Source organism: Anomaloglossus baeobatrachus, chromosome 1, assembly GCF_048569485.1.
Source record: "Anomaloglossus baeobatrachus isolate aAnoBae1 chromosome 1, aAnoBae1.hap1, whole genome shotgun sequence".
Classification (NCBI taxonomy): Eukaryota; Metazoa; Chordata; class Amphibia; order Anura; family Aromobatidae; genus Anomaloglossus; species Anomaloglossus baeobatrachus.
The window spans coordinates 671445035-671472841 of record NC_134353.1 but is presented as its reverse complement, the minus strand read 5'-3'; the positions used below and the strand labels follow the sequence as shown (position 1 = coordinate 671472841).

Below are 27807 nucleotides of genomic sequence, written 5' to 3'. Positions count from 1 at the left end.
GCTTGGAAAAGCCTTTTAACTTGTAGAAGATAGCTAATTTTGCACAAACAGCCCATTTTTCTATTCACATAATTAATTAAAGGGAGTCTGTCACCAGGTTTTTGCTATCCCATCTGAGAGGAGCATTATGTAAGGGCAGAGACCCTGATTCCAGCAATGTATCTATTACTTTGCTGCAGTTTTGAAAATATCATAATTATTTTACCTGCTGATCTACCAATGGTCAGAATGCTGAGCTCTGTATAACCCTGCCCACACCACTGATTGGCAGCTGTCTACTCTGTGCATAGGCAGAAATCTGCCAATCAGTGTTTGCGTCAGGTTGGACTAAATGGAAACAAGCTTATTAGTCCTCTAGTGATAATCTTCTGAAGGTCTCCATCTCTACATTACGCTGCTCTGAGATTAAGTAGTAAAAAAACCTGGTGACAGATGAACATGATAATAATGTCTAAACTCTACAACCACTTGGGTGGTGTAGTTCTAGGATAAGTTACCTTTTCCTGATAGCCGCTCTGGGTCATGATTCCTGCCTCTTGTTCTTCCAAATAATTTTCTTCTTCCTCTGCCAATTTCTCCCCTCTTTCCTCCTCTTCCACACGCAGCATGGCCTCTCTTTCTTGCACGCGTCGCTCAGAAATCTAGGAGAACCATTTTTCCATATTAGCATAATATACACCTATACGGTACAGACCACAAAGGCTATGCAGAGAAGAAAACCTTCTGAACTACAGGCCCACCCTAAGGAATACTGCCGCAGATCTGCAATATTGCTTTCTTCTAATGCATGGTACCTGTGCCTCCAGTTCCAGTCTTCGAGCAGTCTTCATTTCCTCCTCCTCTTTCTTCTCTCTGGACGTCAATTGCTTGACCTCCTCAAGTTCTTGGATGAGCTGTTCACGAGACTTCAGGGATTCTCTCTGTGCTCGTTTATTCTGGTCTATTTTCTCCTGGATCTGTAGCTGCCGTCCTGTCAGCACCTGGATAAGGAGACAGTGAGCTACGTTACAAGTGTAATCTAAAGCTTTTCTAAATTACAGACCAAGTAATATATAATTACATGCCGACAATAATACCTGCCATAAAGCTAATTTGGAGATAAAATACTGTAAGCTTAATAAAAAAAAAAAACAACCTGTGACATACTGATTATTCAATATTCCCTAAAGGTATTGTCCACTACTTGGACAACTCTATCCCAATCACTATGTTTTTCCCTTGTAAGATAGTATCTATACTCAGCTCCGATGTAGGGACCATTCCAGTGGTGTCAGCAGTGGCACTACCTGTCCAGAGGATCACGTGACATATCAATTTCACAGGATCCCTGCAGTCAGTCATCGCTGGCTTCACGCGCCCTTCCTTCAGACTAGTCAGACATTTGGAGGAGGCGAGCAAGCCCCGGGAGACACCACAGTAATGGCACCGGTTTTATCATTTTACTGGGGGAAAAGATAGTGATAGAATAGTGGACAAACCCCTTTAAGGCTATGTTCAGACAGTGCATCTTTTGGTGCGTTTTTGACATCACAAAGATGCACCAATATTCATGCATTTCCTTCTCCCAGCAACGTCTGAGATTTTGATTTTGCTGTCCACGCTGGGCATCTTTTGTTTGCTGCATCTTGGCTGCGTTTTTGAAGATGCAGCCAAGATACAGCATGTCAATTCTTTTTGCGTTTTTTACATCCTTTTTAAGAATAATAATAATAATAATCATTTATATAGCGCTATTAATTCCATAGCGCTTTACATACATTGGCAACACTGTCCCCATTGGGGCTCACAATCTAAATTTCCTATCTGTATGTTTTTGGAGTGTGGGAGGAAACCAGAGTACCCGGAGGAAACCCACACAAACACGGGGAGAACATACAAACTCCTTGCAGATGTTGTCCTTAGTGGGACTAGAACCCAGGACCCCAACACTGCAAGACAGCAGTGCTAACCACTGAGCCACCGTGCTGCCCAGTCACTAGATTTGACTTTAAAAACACATTGGGCAAAATGCGGTAAAAACGCATCAAAAACACGTGTTTTTGCCGCGGGTGCGTTTTTTTGGGACCAAAAACACTGCATCTTTGTAGTTACAAAAGATGCACTGTGTGAACATAGCCTAAGAAGCTAGGAAAGGATTTCTTTTTTTTACTGAAGACCAAACAGAACCTGCACAAATAAAAAAAATTCTGAAGATTTCTGAGCACTTCCCCTCTTAAGCGCCTTTAGTCCTGTATGTGTTGTTGGATATTAGCTATTTACCCTCCCGCTCCTCCCTATTCTGTGACCGGCTGCAGCAGGAGCCTCCGTCCTGTCCACACCAGAACAGGATCACTAATCCGCACACCCTCAGCAGGTCACCAACCAAAAATGGAGCCGATTAGATTAACCGTGTTCTCTGCAGCATTTCTACAAAATAAGCTATTTCATGCAGAAAATCAAAATCAAACGGGGCAGCATTGTGGCTCAGTGGTTAGCACTGCAGCCTTGCAGCGCTGGGGTCCTGGGTTCGAATCCCACCAAGGACACCATCTGCAAGGAGTTTGTATGTTCTCCCCATGCTTGCGTGGGTTTCCTCCGGGTACTCCGGCTTCCTCCCACACTCCAAAAACATACAGATAGGGAATTTAGATTGTGAGCCCCAATGGGGACAGTGTTCCTGATGTATGTAAAGCGCTGCGGAATATAAATATCAAGATTTATTTTATTTATTTCTTAGTGCAAGATTATGCGGTTTACTGTGATTTCTAGGTTTAGTATTCCTCTAAAGGGTAATTCCCATTTAGCGAGTTATCACCTAAAATCCCAAGGAATAGTTTCTGGAGTATCAAATTGAATGGAACACATGCAGTACAGCTCCTTTCACTGTGTTTAGGTCTGCTGAGTATTGCAAAGTACAGTGCTCCAATATCTCAGACAGTGCCATAAGCAATGAAGTCTCGGGCCAGTGACACTTTGGAGTTTTGCTTTCTAGATCAGTGCAGCAGTGACAACACCAGAAGTCAGCAAGTTACCACTTAACTTTTGAGTAGGTGATAGCTAGCTAAGATGGCCCTTTAAGGGGAGCTTGTCACGTCCAGAAACCTTATGTACCTGCAAGTCCTTTGGGCGGTGCAAAGGGCTGTGAAGGTACCGTCACACTAAGTGACGCTCCAGCGATCCCACCAGCAACCTGACCTGGCAGGGATCGCTGGAGCGTCGCTACACGGGTTGCTGGTGAGCTGTCACACAGGCAGATCTCACCAGCAACCAGTGACCAGCTCCCAGCCAGCAGCGACGCGTGGAAGCGATGCTGCGCTTGGTAACTAAGGTAAATATCGGGTAACCAACCCGATATTTACCTTGATTACAAGCGCACACCGCTTAGCGCTGGCTCCCTGCACTCCTAGCCAGAGTACACATCGGGTTAATTACCCGATGTGTAGTCTGGCTATGTGTGCAGGAAGCCCGGAGCCGGCACTGACAGCGTGAGAGCGGCGGACGCTGGTAACGAAGGTAAATATCGGGTAACCAAGGAAAGGGCTTCTTGGTTACCCAATATTTACATTGGGTACCAGCGTCCACAGAAGCCGGCTCCCTGCTCCCTGCACATTCAGTTGTTGCTCTGTCGCTGTCACACACAGTGATGTGTGCTTCACAGCGGGAGAGCAACAACTAAAAAATGGTCCAGGACATTCAGCAACAACCAGCGACCTCACAGCAGGGGCCAGGTTGTTGCTGGATGTCACACACAGCAACATCGCTGTTACATCACAAAAGTCGTGCCTCAGCAGCGATGTTGCTAGTGAGACGTGTCCTTTACAGTCACTGCTCAGTACACAGTGATTATAGTTGTAATCCCCGGCTCATTCATTCATTCATAGCCTGCACTGCAGCTTATGTATATAGCATGCTGTCAATCATTGTGCCGTGCAGTGATTACAGCTGCGGTAACTGTTACAGCCCTCTGCACCACTCTGTTGACTGGAAGAGAGCAGCTACCGGGAGAATGTAATATCATTTTCTCTCTGCTCTTTGAAAAATCAGATTACACAGGATTTAAAACACAAATTAAATGGCTTCTGGCTCATCGCATTTCTGAATATGAAAGTTTCCTTTAAAGGCCATGTTCACTCAGCAACAGATTTTATCTACAGCATAGTAGCCAAAAACGTACGTGTTAAACTCCATTCAATGAAATGTGCACACTTTGTTCTGCTCCAAATAAACATGGCCTTATAAATCGGTTATGCCAGACCCGCCATTATTGGAAGGTCTGGCTCTTATACATAGAAAAATAGCAAAAAGCAGGTAAATTACAAAGAAACATATGGCCAACTTTGACCAATGTTGGATGTGTGGAAATGAAGTGAGAATCTATTACAAAAAGACGTCCACTAAGCAGGGAGCAGCATTACCTCTCTCATCAGGCGGTTCCGTGCGTTCCGCTCTCTGTCCCATTCCGCCTCCCTTTTCTCCCACACCTGTTTTGCTTCTTCCCTAGACAGTAATTAGTAATTATTGAACTTGCAGTTAATTCACACTGTGTCTCTGGGTAAAGACTTAGTATATGTAGACAGATCTTTCTTGTAACCTTGATTGGTGTACAGGGGAACCATGGGTTATATGCCGCCACCTGGCGGTTATTATTATAGTGCCATTTATTAAATGTCGTTTTACATGTGAAAAAGAGGGGGGTGAGCATACATAGATAAGTACTATAATCATGAACAATACAAGGCACAGACTGGTACAGGAGGAGAAGACCCTGCCCACGAGGGCTCACAGTCTACAAGGGATGGGTGAGGATACAGTAGGTGAGGGTACAGGGTACAGCTGGTCGGACAGTGGTATAGTGGACTGAGGGTTACTGCAGGTTGTAGGCTTGTCTGAATAGGTGGGTCTTCAGGTTCCTTTTGAAGGTTTCCATGGTAGAAGAGAGTATAATATGTTGTGGTAGAGAGTTCCAGAGTATGGGGGAGACATGAGAGAAGTCTTGTATGCGATTGTGGAAAAAGGAGATAAGGGGGGAGTAAAGAAGGGGAACTTGTGAACACTAATACATCGTAGAAACAAAAATAAAAAGCTGACTTCTCCTCCCTAGGCTACACCTGATCAGCCAACACCCAAATATTCAGTTGGTGCAAAAGTAATAGGAAGAACAAAAGAAAAAAGACACCCCCCCAAACAATGGTACAACAATGTCCCCAATGAAGGCAATGAGAAAGATTTTACAGTGAGTACCTAAAATCTTTATTTCTTGGTTGTTTCATTGGGAGTCAGTGAAACTATGGGACATCCCAAAGCTATCCCTAGAGTAGAAAAACTAGTCACAGTACTGCAAAAGAAAAATAGCAACTGCCGCCTGTAACACCCTTCAGTTGAGACTTACATCTCTGGACGCAAAAGGTAAGAGCTCCATAATGATGTGGACAGAAGACTAAGTAGCTGCCTTATGGAATAGAAGAACCAATAACTGCTATAGACAGGTCTGCCACTCAGACCCATGTCTGCCTCTAAAACCAAGCTAAACTGAATAACTGGGAGTTGGTTGCACAAGGTTAGCCTGGTGGAGAAGACTCGGGGGCTTTTTTTTTTTCCTAAGACATTCTTATTGTTAGCCTCTAGGTGGCAGCATATAACCCATGGTTCCTTTGTCCCCCAATGAAGGAAACGAGAAAGAATTTACGGTGAGTACCAAAAATAATATTTTTTCTTTGTATAGCGCCAACATATTCTGCAGCACTTTTACATTCAAAGGGGACATATTCAGACAATATCAGACGTTACAGAATATCACAATTCAACAGATACAAAGAGGAGTAAGGGTTCTGTTTTCTAGCTTACAATATACAGTATAAGGGGAAATAGGGGAGGCACAAAAGGTAAATAGTAAAAAAAATACTGGTATTGTCTGGTCCAGACTTCAATATAATAAATTGGGGCTTCATATATCACTGCATGAGCCAGTCACCAGACCATATGTGTACAAGTGCTATTAAATGCATATAGGGTGTAAAAAGATGACTAAAGGGATTAGATTTTGAAAAAAAATATACGATATATATATATTGTAAGGGCAACGATATGTGAGATGATAGGGTAGTCTAAAGAAATGCATTGTTAGGGCATTCGTACAACTGTTTCTGTTGTGAATTTTCAAGAAGTCTTGGAGATGGAAGTGGGAGGTTTGGATTATAGAGGATGCCAGGCTTAAGTCATTAGTGCAATAGAGGACACTGGCAGGGTAAAAAACGAAATTAGGGAGGATATGTAGGGTGGTGCAGAACTGTGCAGAGCTTTGTGGTTGAGAGAGAAGTTTATATTGTACTCTAACGGATGGGCAACCAGTGCAATAACTGGCACAAGATGGAGGCATCAGTGTAGCGTCTGGAGAGGAATATAATCCTGGCTGCTGCATTCTGCATGGATTAGAGAGGGGAGAGTTTACAACATGGGAGATCAATTAGTAGAGAGTTACAACAGTCCAGACTATAATGAATAAGAGCGACAGTAAGGGTCAACGGTAAGAAAAGGTTGAATTCTAGAGAATCTTTATTCTCATTGGTTCTTCTATTGGACAAGGTCTCTTTACATTCTTCCATCAGCAGTAATTTTACAAACAGGAGTTCTGTGCAGTCTGTGAGTGCCATAGAAGTATGTTCCCGACACATTTGTTACAGTAATTATATAGTGGTCATTCCCTTAACCCATTGTTTCTGTGTATCCCATTGAGACAAGCTGTTTTTCTATTGGAGGAGGCTGATGGACAGGTCTGGTCACATGTCCTCCACCAGCAGTCATTGTATGGACAGGAGAGCTGTGCAGTCTGTGAGGAAGGCTGTAGTGCAGGAGGAGAACCTGTAATACTTATATATTTGTAAGTGCCACAAAATCTTATCCCCGACACATTTGTTAAAACCCGTTTAATGCCCATTCATAGATGATCTAAGTCAAACTAGGTCATTAGAATCCCAGGGATCCGAATATTGCAATGTTAAGATGGGTGCTACAATTAATCTATATTATGGCAGTGTAAAAAAGAGAATTTTGTTTACTTACCGTAAATTCTTTTTCTTATAGTTCCGTATTGGGAGACCCAGACCATGGGTGTTTAGCTTCTGCCTCCGGAGGACACACAAAGTACTACACTTAAAAGTGTAGCTCCTCCCTCTGAGCTTATACACCCCCTGGAGAGCCAGTCCTATCCAGTTTAGTGCAAAAGCTGAAGGAGAATAGCCACCCACAAGTAGAACCGAGCAAGAACCGGAACAACCGGAGACTCTGTCCACGACAACAGCCGGTGATAACACACGGAACAAGAAAATTGCCAACAGGCAACAGGGAGGGAGCTGGGTCTCCCAATACGGAACTATAAGAAAAAGAATTTACGGTAAGTAAACAAAATTCTCTTTTTCTTTATCGTTCCTATGGGAGATCCAGACCATGGGACGTTCCAAAGCTGTCCCTGGGTGGGAATAAACAGAAAAAACTAAGAAGTAGGCGGAGCCTAACTTCACAAGTGGGCGACAGCCGCCTGAAGGATGCGTCTGCCCAAGCTCGCATCTGCCGAAGCATGAGCATGCACTTGGACTAGCCTGCATACCTTTTCGAAGCACTACCAAGTGGCAGCCTGACAGACTTGTTGAGCCTGGTGCCTAAAAGCCCAAGAGGCACCGACAGCTCTGGTCGAGTGTGCTTTGATCCAGAGTATGCAGCGCTTTCTCAAAGCGATAAACAGGGGCCGGACAGAAGGAAGGCAAGGAAATGTCCTGGTTAAGGTGGAAGGGAGAGACCACCTTAGGAAGAAAGTCCGGAGTCGGACGGAGAACTACCTTGTCTTGGTGAAAAACCAAAAAAGGTGACTCCGAGGAGAGCGCAGCCAAATCAGAGACTCTCCTGAGAGAAGTTATGGCAACTAGAAAGGCCACCTTTTGAGAAAGACGATACAAAGAAACCTCCCTAAGGGGCTCAAAAGGGGGTTTCTGCAATACCGTGAGGACCAAGTTAAGGTCCCAGGGATCCAAGGGCCGCCGATAAGGCGGAATGATGTGAGACGCACCTTGCATGAAGGTGCGGACCTGAGCCAGCCGGGCGAGACGCCGCTGGAACAGCACTGATAGAGCTGAGACTTGTCCCTTGAGAGAGTTGAGGGACAGTCCTAGCTGCAGACCGGACTGTAAAAAAGACAGAAGGGTCGGCAACGAGAATGGCCAAGGAGGATGGCCGGAAGAGCGACACCAGGACAGGAAAATTTTCCAAGTCCTGTGATAGATCTTGACGGAGGAAGACTTACGGGCCCAAGTCATAGTGGAGATGACTTCAGGAGGAATACCAGAAGCCGTCAAAATCCAGGACTCAAGAGCCACGCCGTCAATTTGAGTGCCGCAGAATTCGGGCAGAAAAACGGACCTTGCGAGAGTAGGTCTGGACGGTCCGGAAGATGCCACGGCATCTCTACGGACAGATGGAGCAGGTCCGGATACCAAGCTCGCCTGGGCGAGTCCGGTGCAATGAGGATGACTCGACAGCCCTCCATTCTGATCTTGCGCAGGACTCTGGGCAAGAAAGCTAGAGGGGGAAACACGTAGGACAGACGAAACTGGGACCAATCCTGAACCAGAGCGTCCGCGGCGAAGGCCTGAGGATCGTGGGAGCAAGCTACGTAGACAGGAACCTTGTTGTTGTGACGGGATGCCATTAGGTCCACGTCCGGAGTGCCCCACTTGCGGCAGATTGACTGAAAACACTGCCGGGTGCAGGGACCACTCGCCACCGTCCACGGATTGACGGCTGAGATAATCTGCCTCCCAGTTTTCTACGCCTGGGATGTGGACTGCGGATATGGTGGACTTGGAGTCCTCCGCCCATTGAAGAATGCGTTGGACCTCCAACATTGCCAGGCGGCTGCGTGTCCCGCCCTGGTGATTGATGTAGGCAACCGCTGTCGCGTTGTCTGACTGGACTCGAATGTGCCTGCCCGCCAACAGGTGGTGAAAGGCTAGGAGAGCTAGAAGCACAGATCTGGTTTCCAGCACATTGATTGAAAGGGCTGACTCGGACGGAGTCCAAGTGCCCTGTGCTCTGTGGTGGAGATATACCGCTCCCCAGCCGGATAGGCTGGCATCCGTGGTGAGAATCACCCAGGACGGAGTCAGAAAGGAGCGCCCTTGGGACAGGGAGAGGGGCCGAAGCCACCACTGAAGAGAGCTCCTGGTCCGTGGCGACAGAGCCACTAACCTGTGTAAGGAGGAAGGCCGCTTGTCCCAACAGCGGAGAATGTCCAGCTGCAGAGGGCGCAGATGGAACTGGACAAAGGGAACCGCCTCCATGGACACCACCATTTGACCCAGCACCTGCATCAGGCGCCTGAGGGAATAACGGCGGGGCCTCAGCAGAGAGCGCACCGCTAGCTGGAGGGACTACTGTTTGACTAAGGGCAACTTCACAAGTGCCGGCAAAGTCTCGAACTGCATCCCTAGGTACATGAGACTCTGGGTCGGAGTCAGGGTGGATTTGGGAAGATTGACAAGCCACCCGAATTGGGCTAGAGTGGCGAGAGTGAGCGAAACACTCCGCTGACAGTCTGCGCTGGATGGACCCTTGACCAGAAGATCGTCCAGATAAGGAAGCACTGCCAACCCCTGGAGGTGCAGGACCGCAATCACTGCCACCATGACCTTGGTGAATACCCGAGGGGCCGTGGCTAACCCGAAGGGGAGAGCCACGAATTGGAAATGATCCTCTCCTATCGCAAAACGTAACCAACGCTGGTGTGACACTGCGATTGGCACATGTAGATAGGCATCTCTGATGTCGATGGACGCCAGGAAATCCCCTTGGGTCATAGAGGCAATGACTGATCGCAGAGACTCCATGCGAAAATGCCGCACCAGGACATGCTTGTTGAGAAGCTTAAGATCCAGGATGGGCCGGAAGGTACCGTCCTTTTTTTCAACTAGGAAGAGGTTTGAGTAAAAACCTCTGAACCGTTCTCGAGCAGGAACTGGTACAATAACTCCGTTTGCCTGCAAGGATGCCACGGCCTGTGAGAAGGCGGCGGCCTTGGAGCAGGGGGGAGTTGAGAGAAAAAAAATCTGGCGGGCTGGAAGAGAACTCTATCCTGTAGCCGTGAGATATGATGACTCTCACCCACTGATCGGAGACTTGCTTTAACCAAGCGTCGCCAAAGTGGGAGAGCCTGCCACCGACTAAGGACGTGGCTGGAGCGGGCCGAGAGTCATGAGGAGGCTGCCTTAGTGGCAGAACCTCCTGCGGACTTCTGCGGACGCGCTTTTGTGCGCCAGTTGGATTTCTGATCCTTAGCTGAGTTAGCGGACAAGGCGGAAGGCTTAGAGGATGACCAGTTGGAGGAACGAAAGGAACGAAACCTCGATTGATTCCTACCCTGGGCGGGTTTCCTGGTCTTGGTTTGTGGCATGGAAGTACTCTTCCCGCCAGTAGCTTCCTTAATGATTTCATCCAGCTGTTCACCAAACTGCCGTGAACCAGCAAAAGGGAGCCCAGCAAGAAACTTCTTGGAAGAAGAATCTGCCTTCCACTCTCGAAGCCACAAAATCCTGCGGATAACAAGAGAATTAGCTGAAGCCACCGCAGTGCAGTGAGCAGCCTCTAGCATTGCAGACATGGCATAAGATGAAAAAGCTGAAGCCTGAGAGGTTAAGGTAACCATCTCAGGCATAGATTCCTTGGTGAGGGAATGCATCTCCTCCAGGGAAGCAGAGATGGCTTTGAGAGCCCACACTGCTGCAAAAGTCGGGGAAAACGTGGCCCCCGCAGCTTCATACACAGATTTGGCCAGAAGGTCAATCTGACGGTCAGTGGAATCCTTAAGAGAGGTGCCGTCAGCCACCGACACAACGGTCCGGGCTGAGAGCCTAGACACCGGAGGGTCTACCTTTGGGGAGTGAGACCACTCCTTGACCACCTCAGGTGGAAATGGAAACCGGTCATCAGAACCACGCTTTGGAAAGCGTTTGTCAGGGCAGGCCCTGGGTTTGGTCACAGCGGTCTGAAAACTGGAGTGGTTAAAGAACACACTCTTCACTCTCTTAGGCGAGGTAAACTGATGTTTTTCTGCCAAAGAGGGTTGCTCCTCTGAGACTGGCGGATTGAGATCCAGCACAGAATTAATAGAAGCAATCAAGTCACTAAGATCTGAGTCACCCTCAGAGAAATCGATGGGATATCCTCCTCATCTTGCGAGTCAGCTCTTGAGACAGAGCCATGGGATGAGGAGGGGGAGGAAACCCTGCGCCTTCTCTTAGAAGGACAGGGTCTGGGACCAGATGATGAATCCTCCGCGAGCTCCGATGGACGGAGGTGAGAGGATAGGAATCCTCTGTCAAGAGTATTAGAGGCACCCTGTGAGGAGGGCTGATGCATATTCATCAAAGTCCTGGACAAAAGTCCTATGGACTCAGCAAATGACTGGGATATGGACCTAGAAAAGGGCTCTACCCAGGCCGGGGGTTCAGCCACAGGTGCAGCAGCAGCCTGAGAGACCACTGGGGGTAAGACTCCAGGCTGTGGCACCGCCAAGTTAGAGCAACCATCACAGTGTGGATAAGTGCTCGGCTCAGGCAGAAGGAGCTTACATGCAGTGCATACAGAATAAAGCTTTGGAGCCTTGCTCCTTGTGTGAGACATGCTGCTGGAGTGGGGGCTTTGCAGAGAATGAACCCCAGGGAGAATATACAAAGGTCCACAACCGGAGACCGGCTGTGGCTTACCAGACCGCTGGGTGCGGTTGTTGTGTGCCCTCCAGATCCCGAAGCCCGGTCCCCCAGTGCACAGCACCTCAGCAGAGATGCAGAGTGCAGAATGTCCCAAAGCAGAGTAAACTCTGCGTGAGAAATGGCCGCCGGAGCGAGGAGAGGGGGCGGGACTAGGGGGCGTTCCTATAGGAGAGCGGGAACTTGAGGGCTATAGAGACCTGCAGGGGAGGAGGAACGCCCCAGCAGTGGGGAGAGTCCCTCCCCTGTGTAGAACGGCCGCCGGGAGGAGCCGAGCCTGTCCCTCTGCATGAGTGACATGCGAGGGCAGGAAAATGAAACTAGGCCTCCGGCGAAGCCGGGGCCTAAATTTAAGCGGCGAGGCCGACAAGCAGGAACCATCGGCGCGGTTCTCAGGCAAAAGCTAGAGAACCCGCCGGAAAAGTCAAAATAATCATATACAGCATACTCTCCCCATACAATAAAGAACCGGGACCTCCAACACAAACGTCTCAGGTACTTAGCTGCTGAGACGCAGGGCCAGGTCCCTGGGGATGAGTGCTCCGGTCCAACAGGATCCTCAAGGGGCTGTGGATGGAGACCGTGCTGGCTCCCACTTCAAGCCAGAGCCCAGGAGGGATGGTGAAGGAGCGCGGCATGTAAGTCTCCAGCCTTGGAAATCAACCTTAACACCGCCGACACAGTGGGGTGAGAAGGGACATGCCGGGAGTCCAGACTTGGACCCGCTTTTCTTCAAACTCTTTCCAAAAATCAAACAAATCAGATGAGAATGCATGTGTGGATGTATGCCTCCTGACACAAAGCAATAAACTGGCTAGGACAGGCTATCAGGGGGTGTATAAGCTCAGAGGGAGGAGCTACACTTTTAAGTGTAGTACTTTGTGTGTCCTCCGGAGGCAGAAGCTAAACACCCATGGTCTGGGTCTCCCATAGGAACGATAAAGAAGAAGGGAATTTTGTTTACTTACCGTAAATTCCTTTTCTTCTAGCTCCTATTGGGAGACCCAGACAATTGGGTGTATAGCTTCTGCCTCCGGAGGCCACACAAAGTATTACACTTTAAAAGTGTAACCCCTCCCCTCTGCCTATACACCCTCCCGTGCATCACGGGCTCCTCAGTTTTGGTGCAAAAGCAGGAAGGAGGAAACTTATAAATTGGTCTAAGGTAAATTCAATCCGAAGGATGTTCGGAGAACTGAAACCATGAACCAAAAGAACAATTCAACATGAACAACATGTGTACACAAAAGAACAACAGCCCGAAGGGAACAGGGGCGGGTGCTGGGTCTCCCAATAGGAGCTAGAAGAAAAGGAATTTACGGTAAGTAAACAAAATTCCCTTCTTTGTCGCTCCATTGGGAGACCCAGACAATTGGGACGTCCAAAAGCAGTCCCTGGGTGGGTAAAAGAATACCTCGATAAAAAGAGCCGAAAAACGGCCCCCTCTTACAGGTGGGCAACCGCCGCCTGAAGGACTCGCCTACCTAGGCTGGCATCTGCCGAAGCATAGGCATGCACCTGATAGTGTTTCGTGAAAATGTGCAGACTCGACCAGGTAGCCGCCTGACACACCTGCTGAGCCGTAGCCCGGTGCCGCAATGCCCAGGACGCACCCACAGCTCTGGTAGAATGGGCTTTCAGCCCTGAAGGAAGCGGAAGCCCAGAAGAACGGTAGGCTTCGAGAATCGGTTCCTTGATCCACCGAGCCAAGGTTGACTTGGAAGCCTGCGAACCCTTACGCTGGCCAGCGACAAGGACAAAGAGCGCATCTGAACGACGCAGGGGCGCCGTGCGAGACACGTAGAGTCGGAGTGCTCTCACCAGATCCAAAGAGTGCAAATCCTTTTCACATTGGTGAATTGGATTAGGGCAAAATGAAGGCAAGGAGATATCCTGATTGAGATGAAAAGGAGATACCACCTTAGGGAGAAAATCCGGGACCGGATGCAGAACCACCTTATCCTGGTGAAACACCAGGAAGGGGGCTTTGCATGACAGCGCTGCTAGCTCAGACACTCTCCGAAGTGATGTGACTGCCACTAGGAAGGCCACCTTCTGCGAAAGGCGTGATAGAGAGACATCCCGCATCGGCTCGAAAGGTGGTTTCTGAAGAGCCGTTAGCACCCTGTTAAGATCCCAGGGTTCTAGCGGACGCTTGTAAGGTGGGACTATGTGGCAAACTCCCTGCAGGAACGTGCGGACCTGCGGAAGCCTGGCTAGACGCTTTTGAAAAAACACGGAAAGCGCCGATACTTGTCCCTTGAGAGAGCCGAGAGACAAACCTTGTCCATTCCGGATTGAAGGAAAGAAAGAAAAGTGGGTAAGGCAAACGGCCAGGGGGTAAAACCCTGATCAGCGCACCAGGATAAGAAGATCCTCCAAGCCCTGTGATAGATCTTGGCGGACGTTGGTTTCCTGGCCTGTCTCATAGTGGCAATAACATCTTGAGATAACCCTGAGGACGCTAGGAGCCAGGACTCAATGGCCACACAGTCAGGTTGAGGGCCGCGGAATTCAGATGGAAAAATGGCCCTTGAGACAGCAAGTCTGGTCGGTCTGGGAGTGCCCACGGTTGACCCACCGTGAGGTGCCACAGATCCGGGTACCACGACCTCCTCGGCCAGTCTGGAGCGATGAGGATGGCGCGGCGGCAGTCGGACCTGATCTTGCGTAACACTCTGGGCAGCAGTGCCAGAGGAGGAACTGCGACCAATCCTGAACTAATGCGTCTGCCGCCAGAGCTCTGTGATCTTGAGACCGTGCCATGAATGCCGGGAATTTGTTGTCGTGCCGAGACGCCATTAGGTCGACGTCCGGCGTTCCCCAGCGGCAACAGATCTCTTGAAACACGTCCGGGTGAAGAGACCATTCCCCTGCGTCCATGCCCTGGCGACTGAGAAAGTCTGCTTCCCAGTTTTCTACGCCCGGGATGTGAACTGCGGAGATGGTGGAGGCTGTGGCTTCCGCCCACAGCAGAATCCGCCGAACTTCTTGGAAGGCTTGACGACTGCGTGTGCCGCCCTGGTGGTTGATGTACGCAACCGCCGTGGCGTTGTCCGACTGTATTCGGATCTGCCTGCCCTCCAGCCACTGCTGGAACGCCTTTAGGGCTAGATACACTGCCCTTATCTCCAGAACATTGATCTGAAGGGAGGACTCTGTCGGAGTCCAGGTTCCCTGAGCCCTGTGGTGGAGGAAGACCGCTCCCCACCCTGACAGACTCGCGTCCGTCGTGACCACAGCCCAGGATGGGGGCAGGAAGGATTTTCCCTTCGACAAAGAAGTGGAAAGAAGCCACCACTGAAGAGAGGTTTTGGCTGCCCGTGAAAGAGAGACGTTCCTGTCTAGGGACGTCGACCTCCTGTCCCATTTGCGGAGAATGTCCCATTGAAGTGGACGCAGATGAAACTGCGCAAAGGGAACTGCCTCCATTGCTGCCACCATCTTCCCTAGGAAGTGCATGAGGCGCCTCAAGGGGTGTGACTGGGCTCGAAGGAGAGAGTGCACCCCTGTCTGTAGTGAACGCTGTTTGTCCAGCGGTAGCATCACTATCGCTGAGAGAGTATGAAACTCTATCCCGAGGTAAGTCAGCGATTGGGTCGGTGTCAATTTTGACTTTGGGAAATTGATGATCCACCCGAACCTCTGGAGAGTCTCCAGAGCAATGGTCAGGCTGTGTTGACATGCCACCCGGGAGGGTGCCTTGACTAGAAGATCGTCTAAGTAAGGGATCACCGAGTGGCCCTGAGAGTGTAGGACCGCCACCACTGCTGCCATGACCTTGGTGAAGACCCGTGGGGCTGTCGCCAGGCCGAAAGGCAGTGCCACGAACTGAAGGTGTTCGTCCCCGATGGCGATACGCAGGAAGCGTTGATGCTCTGGTGCAATCGGCACATGGAGATAAGCATCCCTGATGTCGATTGATGCTAGGAAGTCTCCTTGGGACATCGAGGCGATGACAGAGCGGAGAGATTCCATCCGGAACCGTCTGGTTCTCACGTGTCTGTTGAGCAGTTTGAGGTCCAGAACGGGACGGAATGATCCGTCCTTTTTTGGCACCACGAACAAGTTGGAGTAAAAACCGCGACCACATTCTTGAAGGGGAACGGGAATCACCACTCCTTCTGCCTTCAGAGTGTTCACCGCCTGAAAAAGTGCATCGGCTCGCTCGGGGGGGCGGAGATGTTCTGAAGAAACGAGTCGGAGGACGAGAACTGAGCTCTATCCTGTAACCGTGAGACAGAATGTCTCTCACCCATCGGTCTTGGACATGTGGCCACCAGGCGTCGCAAAAGCGGGAGAGCCTGCCACCGACCGAGGATGCGGTTTGGTGAGGCCGAAAGTCATGAGAAGGCCGCCTTGGTGGCGGTTCCTCCGGCGGTCTTTTTAGGACGTGACTTAGACCGCCATGCAGAAGAGTTCCTCTGGCCCTTCTCTGACCTGTTGGACGTGGAGGAATGGGACCTGGCTGAGGGCCGAAAGGACCGAAACCTCGGTTGTATCTTTCGTTGCTGAGGTCTGTTTGGTTTGGACTGGGGTAAGGACGAGTCCTTTCCCTTGGATTGTTTAATAATTTCGTCCAATTGCTCGCCAAACAAACGGTCGCCAGAAAATGGCAAACCGGTTAAGAACTTCTTGGAAGCAGAGTCTGCCTTCCATTCGCGTAGCCACATGGCCCTGCGGACTGCCACCGAATTGGCGGATGCTACCGCTGTACGGCTAGCAGAGTCCAGGACGGCGTTCATGGCGTAGGACGAAAAAGCCGACGCCTGAGAAGTCAAAGACACAACCTGCGGAGCAGAGGTACGTGTGACCGCATTAATCTCAGACAGACAAGCTGAGATAGCTTGGAATGCCCACACTGCTGCGAATGCCGGAGCAAAAGACGCGCCTATGGCTTCATAGATGGATTTCATCAGGAGCTCCATTTGCCTGTCAGTGGCATCCTTGAGCGATGAACCATCTGCCACTGATACTACGGATCTAGCCGCCAGTCTAGAGACTGGTGGATCCACCTTGGGACACTGAGCCCAACCCTTAACTACGTCAGGGGGGAAGGGGTAACGTGTGTCATTAAGGCGCTTAGTAAAGCGCTTGTCCGGAAATGCCCTGTGCTTCTGGACAGCATCTCTGAAGTTAGAGTGATCGAAAAACACACTCCGTGTACGTTTGGGAAACCTAAACTGGTGTTTCTCCTGCTGTGAAGCCGACTCCTCTATAGGTGGAGTTGGGGGAGAAAGCTCTAGCACCTGGTTGATGGACGCTATAAGGTCATTCACTATGGCGTCCCCTTCAGGTGTATCAAGATTGAGAGCAACGTCAGGGTCAGAGCCCTGAGCTGCGACCTCCGCTTCATCCTCCAGAGAGTCCTCATGCTGAAACCCTGAGCAGCGTGATGAAGTCGGGGAAGGTTCCCAGCGAGCCCGCTTAGCCGGTCTGGGACTGCGGTCCGTGTCGGAGTCCTCACCGTGGGACCTAGGTGTCACCCCAGGAGCACTTTGCTGCGCCGACCCAGTGCCCTGGGCCTGTGTTACCGGTCTGGACTGCAAGGCTTCTAGTATCTTAGCAGACCATCTGTCCATAGACTGAGCCATGGATTGTGAAAGCGACTCAGAGAGTTTCTCAGCCAAAACTGCAAACTCTGTCCCTGCCACCTGGACAGTGGAAGCCGGTGGTTCTACCTGAGCCGAGGGTCCCACCAGTGCCTGAGGCTCCGGCTGAGTGAGTGCCACAGGGGCCGAGCATTGCACACAATGAGGGTAGGTGGAACCTGCAGGTAACATAGCCGCACAAGAGGTACAGGTTGCAAAATAAGCCTGTGCCTTGGCACCCTTGTTCTTTGCGGACGACATGCTGTTGTCTCCTCTTAGAGTGATCAGTGAGGGTATATAGCCAAAAGCAAATAATGCGGCCGAACAGAGAAAATGTATACAATATCTATATATATATATATATATATATATATCTATCTATATCTATATCTATATCTATATCTATATATATATATATATATACACACACTTCGGCACCCAAGGGGGGCCAGCACCTGGTAACCAGTGTGGCTTACCGACCGCCCAAAGCGGTTTTGTGTCCACCAGATTCCCTGCCTGGGCCTCCCAGAGCTGCAGAGCTCGTTCTGAAGTCCTCCACCGGCAGAAGTGATTATAACAATGGCTGCCAGCGTTCTCAGGGGAGGAGGGAGCCGTGGGCGTGACTAATAAAGTGCGGGAATCTGGTGCCCCACAGTGCTCAGTGAGGGGGGAGGAGGACACCTAAGTATGCTCCAGCCCTCACTGCCGACGTCCAGTCGACCGTCCCGCCCTTACCCCTGACTGGCAGGCCCGGGGGCGGGAGTTATGGTACTAGGCCGCAGAAGCCGGGGACTAAATTTAATAACGCGGCCGACAAACAGGCGCGGTCGGCGCGGTAGTCCCGGCGTCACAAAAACACAGCAGCTGCTGCAGCGTCTGTTACACAGGCGCTCCATGCGCCGTCCCCACGGGGACATAGAGTACCTCTTAGAAGCAGGGCCTGTCCCTGATGATACCCAGTCTCCTGTCCGTCAGATTCCCCCAGGGGCTGCGGAGGGAGCCCGGTCCCAGTGAATGGTGACCGGTTAGGATCCCACTTCTCCCAGAGCCTCTAAGGGATGGGGAAGGAAAACGGCATGTGGCTCCAGCCTTTGTACCCGCAATGGGTACCTCAACCTTAACAGCACCGCCGACATTAGTGGGGTGAGAAGGGAGCATGCCGGGGGCCCTGTGGGGGGCCCTCTTTTCTTCCATCCGATACAGTCAGCAGCTGCTGCTGACTAAAATGTGGAGCTTGCGTGAATGTGTGCCTCCTTCAACACAAAGCATAAAACTGATGGGCCCGTGATGCACAGGAGGGTGTATAGGCAGAGGGGAGGGGTTAAACTTTTTAAAGTGTAATACTTTGTGTGGCCTCCGGAGGCAGAAGCTATACACCCAAGTGTCTGGGTCTCAATTGTCTGGGTCTCCCAATGGAGCGACAAAGAAAAAAAAATAGGAGATACATAATATATTTTTTACATTTAGGCCCTGTGCGTACATAGCATTTTTTGCTGCAGAAGAGGTGCGTTTTTTGTTCATAACCTTTCTGCAGTCCTTCCCCAGCAAAATCTATGGGAAATCCAAAATGCTTCACGCACGCTGCCTTTTTTTCCTATATGTTTTGCTGCAGAATTTCTGCAGCAAAAAAGAAATAGCATGTCACTTCTTTTTCCGAAAGGTACCTTAGTTTTTGCCATAGATAATGGTAAAAAAAAACGCAGAAACAAAACCATGGGTGCGTTTTTACCGCAGTTTTTGCCGCAGGTAGAGAATTCTGCTAGAGGGTGCGGTTTTTTCTTAAGAAAAAGTCATTTCCCAGTGCGCACAGGGCCTTAGTGTTTTGGTTTGGGTTTTTTTTTACAACCACAAAACTTGTGTTCCTATTTCAAATTAAAATTATTTTATTAGACATTTTTATTTATTTTTTTTTTCTAAATTTATTTTTGCTCTTTTTATTTAATCTTTTTCATACGTTACACACTTAAAAGGCCTTTAGAGACTATTTTAAGCCATTAATACATTTCTTTTTAAATTACGCTGTAACTGGGGATACTATATTAGTCTAGTTACTGGGGGTATTTAAACCTCCTGCCTGAGAGCGAATGATTCTCCTAGGACCCAGCTGGTCCTGTTCAGGATGTATGATCCATGTACACGATATATCTACGATCATTGGGGGCTCGAAAGTCAGGACCATCTCCAATCTAAAATAATGTCCCCTGAGTAAATAGAAAAATAGTAAGTACAAGCAACCACTTCTTCATTCATGATATCTGGAAGCATTGTTCATGCATGTGAATTGCTCCTTCTACAGACTCAAAACAGAGTGGAGTAGAGGTGGCACATGTGCACTACCGAGTGGAGTAGCGGTGGCACATGTGCACTACCGAGTGGAGTAGTGGTGGCATATGTGCACTACCGAGTGGAGTAGTGGTGGCATATGTGCACTACCATTATCCATCAGACCCTGGCGATCATACACTTGTTACCCATCCTGTGGTTTGATGATTATAAAACATTGTTTATGTATAATCTCAGACCTTTCATATGTAGCATCATTGAATTTAGACTTTGTTCCTCACCTGAAAAGGGTATCAAGCTCTGCTTCCCTCAGTCTCTCCAGGTGTAACTGTTCTTCTATGACACGTTTCATCCACGCTGCGTCTGCGGCTGCTTGCTCCCGTCTAGCTGAGCGCGAGCGTTGGTCCTCATCTTCTTTACTGATCAGTGCAGCTAGTATCTTCATGTCCATTTCCTTAAAGAACAAGACAGAAGGATTATTCACAATACATAGCAAATACTGTGTTTAAACATAGAGTATATTATATGTATATATCATTCATCATGCATACTACACCACCTCCAGAATGCACAGGGTACAACCCCAGTTGCCATATGTGTTCCACAATTGCAGAAGGGGCCTGGGGATATTCTACCACCTTTGATTTGGACTGTTTTAGAAGACCTGTCTTCTATTTGTTGACCCTGAACAATACCAAAAGGGTAGAAAATCATTCTTGATTTGGGTTCCCGTTATGGTGTAAGTGTGTGGCCAGACATTGTATGTCCTTAAGACTAGTAAGCATCTCACAGTGGATATTGGCAGTAAATCTCTCTCTTACCTTTAAAAAATTAACACATATATACCAGGTATGCCCAGGAAAATTCCCCAATAACTGGGGGGTATGAGGACTGATTCCGCCATGGCTGTTTAACTGGTGTGGTGTAAGTAAAATGCAAGATAGCGACTGGCCGAAGAGAGGGAGGTGGAAATAATCTTAACGTTTGCTAGAGTGTGGACCCTCCTGGCACACAAGCTCACCGGACAATGATACACAAGTAGCAATGTCTACTGTTTGAATGGTATCATTAATAAGGGGTAATTTTTGTTTGCTGATCAGAAGCTGGCCGTATCTACTAATGTTTATATTCATGATTATTTCAAACTAGAAGGTGGCCCGATTCTAACGCATCGGGTATTCTAGAATTTATTGTGTAGTTAATGTATGTTTTTTGTTATATATATCGATGTTGTTGTGTGTAAATGCCAGTGTTTGTGTAGGGCACTGTAAATGTTCTGGGTGTTGTCTGGGTGTGGTGCGGGGTGAGAGCGGTGTTGTATGTGTGTTGCGTTGTTTGTGGAGCGCTGTGTGTCTGCAGTGTTGTCTGTGTGTGGTGCTGTGTGTGTTTTGCGGTTTGTGTGGGTGTGGAGTGCGTGTGTGTGTTTTGGGGGAGGTATGTTTTGTGCAGTGTGTGTGTTGCGCGGTATGTGCGTATATTTGTGTATGCCGCGGTGTTTGTGTGTTGGGTGTTGTGTGTGTGCGGCGTTGTCTGTGTGTGGGTGTCTGTGTAGGGCAGTGTTTGTGGTTCCCAGTGTGTGGGTCGTGTGTTGTGCGGTGCGCGTGTGGCGCCGTGTGTGTGTTTTGGGGGGAGGTGTGCACCCCCATCGTGCTCCATCCCCCATGCTGCGCACTCCCAATCGTGCTCCATCCCCCATGCTGCGCACTCCTCATCGTGCTCCATCCCCCATGGTGCGCACCCCCCATCATGCTCCATCCCCCATGCTGCGCACCCCCCATCGTGCTCCATCCACTATGCTGCGCACCCCCCATCGTGCTCCATCCCCCATGCTGCGCACTCCCCATCGTGCTCCACAGTCACACATCAGACAGTATACACGCACACATCTGATCGCATACACTCACACCCCACTTCTCCCTGTGCCCTCCGGTGGGTGGTCCCAGAAGCTGTGCTGCACGCCGTGCTCCTCTGCCGACACTCACAGATCCGATCGCATACACTCACACATCAGACCACACACACACACACATCCGATCGCATACACGCACACATCCAATCGCATACACGCACACATCCGATCGCATACACGCACACATCCGATCGCATACACGCACACATCCGATCGCATACACGCACACATCCGATCGCATACACGCACACATCCGATCGCATACACGCACACATCCGATCGCATACACGCACACATCCGATCGCATACACGCACACATCCGATCGCATACACGCACACATCCGATCGCATACACGCACACATCCGATCGCATACACGCACACATCCGATCGCATACACGCACACATCCGATCGCATACACGCACACATCCGATCGCATACACGCACACATCCGATCGCATACACGCACACATCCGATCGCATACACGCACACATCCGATCGCATACACGCACACATCCGATCGCATACACGCACACATCCGATCGCATACACGCACACATCCGATCGCATACACGCACACATCCGATCGCATACACGCACACATCCGATCGCATACACGCACACATCCGGTCGCATACACGCACACATCCGATCGCATACACGCACACATCCGATCGCATACACGCACACATCCGATCGCATACACGCACACATCCGATCGCATACACGCACACATCCGATCGCATACACGCACACATCCGATCGCATACACGCACACATCCGATCGCATACACGCACACATCCGATCGCATACACGCACACATCCAATCGCATACACGCACACATCCGATCGCATACACGCACACATCCGATCGCATACACGCACACATCCGATCGCATACACGCACACATCCGATCGCATACACGCACACATCCGATCGCATACACGCACACATCCGATCGCATACACGCACACATCCGATCGCATACACGCACACATCCGATCGCATACACGCACACATCCGATCGCATACACGCACACATCCGATCGCATACACGCGCACACACACTGACGATATTGCACATACGCGCTCACACACTCAACATCCGGAGATACCACATGCTTCCGGCCGTGTGATCCTCCGGCAGGTCCTGGAAGGTCACTGCACGCACAGTATCGCCGCCGAGAAGTAAGCGTTATCACTGGATGTTGTGAGTGTGTGGATGCGATCTGATGTGTGTGTGACTGTTCTTATGTGTGTGCGTGTGTGTGTGTTCCGCCGCTGCAGGACCTTGATGCGCTCACCTGTTCCCGGTCGGCATCTGGTGAGTATGACTGCGGGGTCTTCTTTCTTCTGGGGTGCCCACTGCCTATAATGAAGTATCTTGCAGTGTCTTTAACTCTTTCACCGCTGCATGACACTTCATTATTGACCGCAGCGTATGCCGGCTCCCTGCACATGTGTACCGGGAGCCGGTGTACGCTGGAGCGGACGATGCGTGCGGAGGGCCGGGGCGAGCGGCTAATCCATGCGGGGGGTGGGGCCAGGCAGAGGCGAGCGGCCAATCCGTGGGGGGGGGGGGCAAGCCGAGCCCAGCGGCCAATCCGACAGTTGTCACGCTAACGACACTGTCACGGTGACACAATTTTGGAGCAAGACAGACAGACAGAATAAGGCAATTATATATATATATATATAGATACTCTAACTTCTCCTTTCAATCACGTTATTACTAAGCACATTGTATGCTTAATTTGCATTTTGGAAGCTTTCTTTTGAAAATTACATGGGGGGGAATCAACAGGAGCACAGGTCAATATTAACCCCAAAAAGACAAGCTCTTTCTGGTCTTCACGACCACATAAAATGTTAAGCATTTTCATCCTTGTAGGTCCAAATAGGATTTTACAGTAAACAGACTACTCGTTATCGTACAGGCTGTGATGGTGTGTAATCAGTGAACTAGTTAAAGGGCTTGTCCGGGCATGCTTCCATGCCATGACAATGGGCGTGGTGAGACATTGATGTCACACTGGCCAAAGTATCTGTACAAAGCTCAGTAAGAATAGTTCCTATGCTTATTAATGAGAGTCCAGCACAATACTTGCTGGGTGCCAGACAATAATACCACCCTGCGCATAGTTGGGTTTCTCTACAAGCTTTTTAAGTGCTGTAATTATGTTCTTTGCCAGTAGTTGTAGCCAGAGAGCAAGGGGACTTTACAGCCGCATCCTGCCACGGATCATTTCAATGAAGAAAAAACAAAAAGCAGCACCAAATGTGCACTATAGCACTAAACATTCCAAACTGTACTTATTTTAAAAAATTTTGAGATTTTTGGCAAAAAATTGCAATTTCTTGAGCTGCTTCGCCACGTCACGGCAAATCTCATTTGAAGCAGTCCTACACTAAAATATTTTTATAAAATGTGCCATACGGCCTCACATATGAATAGTAGAACTGCTCTCAGCAGCACTCACCTGGTCTATTTCAATCCCGTACCCATGACTGAGTCATGGCTGTGGGCGGGACAGGTCCAAGCAAATGCTGCATGAAGTAAATAGCCTGTGGACAAAGCCTGATGACTTAATGTGAACAGTCACCAACCGCCAAAATCCAGACAGATGGAATACATCCCAAATTGGGGTGCAAAGCAAGGTGGAGGTCAACCACCGACCAATTCAATGAAGAAAAAACAAAAAGCAGCACCAAATGTGCACTACAGCACTAAACATTCCAAACTGTACTTATTTTAAAAAATTTTGAGATTTTTGGCAAAAAATTGCAATTTCTTGAGCTGCTTCGCCACGTCACGGCAAATCTCATTTGAAGCAGTCCTACACTAAAATATTTTTATAAAATGTGCCATACGGCCTCACATATGAATAGTAGAACTGCTCTCAGCAGCACTCACCTGGTCTATTTCAATCCCGTACCCATGACTGAGTCATGGCTGTGGGCGGGACAGGTCCAAGCAAATGCTGCATGAAGTAAATAGCCTGTGGACAAAGCCTGATGACTTAATGTGAACAGTCACCAACCGCCAAAATCCAGACAGATGGAATACATCCCAAATTGGGGTGCAAAGCAAGGTGGAGGTCAACCACCGACCAATTCAATGAAGAAAAAACAAAAAGCAGCACCACGGTGACACAATTTTGGAGCAAGACAGACAGACAGAATAAGGCAATTATATATATATATATAGATACTCTAACTTCTCCTTTCAATCACGTTATTACTAAGCACATTGTATGCTTAATTTGCATTTTGGAAGCTTTCTTTTGAAAATTACATGGGGGGAATCAACAGGAGCACAGGTCAATATTAACCCCAAAAAGACAAGCTCTTTCTGGTCTTCACGACCACATAAAATGTTAAGCATTTTCATCCTTGTAGGTCCAAATAGGATTTTACAGTAAACAGACTACTCGTTATCGTACAGGCTGTGATGGTGTGTAATCAGTGAACTAGTTAAAGGGCTTGTCCGGGCATGCTTCCATGCCATGACAATGGGCGTGGTGAGACATTGATGTCACACTGGCCAAAGTATCTGTACAAAGCTCAGTAAGAATAGTTCCTATGCTTATTAATGAGAGTCCAGCACAATACTTGCTGGGTGCCAGACAATAATACCACCCTGCGCATAGTTGGGTTTCTCTACAAGCTTTTTAAGTGCTGTAATTATGTTCTTTGCCAGTAGTTGTAGCCAGAGAGCAAGGGGACTTTACAGCCGCATCCTGCCACGGATCATGCAGATACAGTTATCTCAGTTAGGCTATGTGCGCACGTAGCGTTCTGCCCTGCAGAAATTTCTGCAGCGATTTGAACAGCACATGTGCGCTTCAAATCGCTGCAGAAAGAGTCCGTAATGAAAAAAAAAAAAAAAAAAAGCCGATTCCCTGCTCTCTGACTGCAGCCCCTCCCATAGACAGGGCAGGAGCTGCAGGCAGAGCACACGAAAGAAGTGACATGTCACTTCTTAGAACGCAGCGCTTCGGGCCTCAGCCGAAGCGCTGTGCTCTAAGACACCACGTGCGCACGTCTCCTGCATAATCTTCATAGATTATGCTGGGGACGCAGGACGCATGCAGTTACACTGTGGTGCAGATCACAGCGTAACTGCATGTAATTACGCAACGTGCGCACATAGCTTTACACTGATGTAATTGACGATAACTATTCAATCAAAAGTTAAAGAATTAATAAATGTCTATAGTTCTAGATGTCCACACGTTTCTCTTTAGACTAACAGCTTCGGCTGGAGATGTTATTAGTGAGCCAACCCCATTAAGGGATATATTAGAGAACGTCTTACCATGGTCACCTGGACTATTCATCCTGTGATCTTGTGCATTATATTACTACTGTTTTGTAACTAATTAGGGGGCGACATCTTGGCTTTAGCAGAAGGTCTAAGAACATATTCTAAAAAACTGCTCTGCAATTTCTATGTGTGGCAACTCTTACCAGCTGTTCTTGCACCATTTGGGCTCTTCTCTTCATCTGTGCCGTGTACTGCCGACTCAGGAAGTGACTAAAAAGATCATAAAAATGTCATGAATACGCATTCACCTATTCCACTTGACTAACCATGACAACGGCTTCTTCACAGCATTCCAGTAAGTGTCAGTTCAAAGGTGTAATAATGTCTTGGTTCCATTAAGAAAAGCGATAGAAAAGATTGTCATCGGTACCATGGTTTCTCTACCCACAATAGAGGGGAACTTTGTGGATTTTTTTGTTTGATTAATGATCATACACTGTGGTATTGAATATGTCCTATCCTTCTGCAGGAGTTTTCTTCTTATATTTTCCCAAAGAAGGGAATTTTGTTTACTTACCGTAAATTCCTTTTCTTCTAGCTCCTATTGGGAGACCCAGACAATTGGGTGTATAGCTTCTGCCTCCGGAGGCCGCACAAAGTATTACACTTTAAAAAGTGTAACCCCTCCCCTCTGCCTATACACCCTCCCGTGGATCACGGGCTCCTCAGTTTTGGTGCAAAAGCAGGAAGGAGAAAACTTATAAATTGGTGTAGGGTAAATTCAATCCAAAGGATGTTCGGAGAACTGAAAACCATGAACCAAAAGAACAATTCAACATGAACAACATGTGTACACAATAGAACAACCAGCCCGAAGGGCACAGGGGCGGGTGCTGGGTCTCCCAATAGGAGCTAGAAGAAAAGGAATTTACAGTAAGTAAACAAAATTCCCTTCTTCTTTGTCGCTCCATTGGGAGACCCAGACAATTGGGACGTCAAGAGCAGTCCCTGGGTGGGTAAAAACAATACCTCAATAGAAAGAGCCGAATACGGCCCCCTCTTACAGGTGGGCAACCGCCGCCTGAAGGACTCGCCTACCTAGACTGGCGTCTGCCGAAGCATAGGTATGCACTTGATAGTGTTTCGTGAAAGTGTGCAGACTAGACCACGTAGCTGCCTGACACACCTGCTGAGCCGTAGCCCGGTGCCGCAATGCCCAGGACGCACCCACAGCTCTGGTAGAATGGGCTTTCAGCCCTGAAGGAAGCGGAAGCCCAGAAGAACGGTAGGCTTCGAGAATCGGTTCCTTGATCCACCGAGCCAAGGTTGACTTGGAAGCCTGCGAACCCTTACGCTGGCCAGCAACAAGGACAAAGAGCGCATCTGAACGACGCAGGGGCGCCAAGCGAGACACGTAGAGTCGGAGTGCTCTCACCAGATCCAAAGAGTGCAAATCCTTTTCACATTGGTGAATTGGATTAGGGCAAAATGAAGGCAAGGAGATATCCTGATTGAGATGAAAAGGAGATACCACCTTAGGGAGAAAATCCGGGACCGGATGCAGAACCACCTTATCCTGGTGAAACACCAGGAAGGGGGCTTTGCATGACAGCGCTGCAAGCTCAGACACTCTCCGGAGTGATGTAACTGCCACTAGAAAGGCCACCTTCTGCGAAAGACGTGATAAAGAGACATCCCGCAGCGGCTCGAAAGGTGGTTTCTGAAGAGCCGTTTGCACCCTGTTAAGATCCCAGGGTTCTAGCGGACGCTTGTAAGGTGGGACTATGTGGCAAACTCCCTGCAGGAACGTACGGACCTGCGGAAGCCTGGCTAGGCGCTTTTGAAAAAATACGGAGAGCGCCGATACTTGGCCCTTGAGAGAGCCGAGTGACAAACCCTTGTCCATTCCGGATTGAAGGAATGAAAGAAAAGTGGGTAAGGCAAACGGCCATGGAGGAACACCGTTATCAGAGCACCAGGATAAGAAGATTTGCCAAGACCTGTAATAGATCTTGGCGGACA

At 49.0% G+C, this 27807-nt stretch overlaps 1 protein-coding gene across 3 annotated transcripts in view; it reads right to left on the bottom strand.

The window, feature by feature from the left end:
* The window catches only part of TCHP (trichoplein keratin filament binding), a 99064-nt gene that overhangs the window by 27614 nt on the left and 43643 nt on the right, over positions 1-27807 (bottom strand). For all 3 annotated transcript variants that reach the window (XM_075320043.1, XM_075320046.1, XM_075320044.1), the window contains 5 exons: positions 25989-26055; positions 19888-20060; positions 4395-4476; positions 795-980; positions 498-641 (listed from right to left, as the gene is read on the bottom strand). In XM_075320043.1, coding sequence (XP_075176158.1) covers positions 498-641; positions 795-980; positions 4395-4476; positions 19888-20060; positions 25989-26055 — 652 coding nt within the window. The remainder of the gene's footprint in view (positions 1-497; positions 642-794; positions 981-4394; positions 4477-19887; positions 20061-25988; positions 26056-27807) is intronic.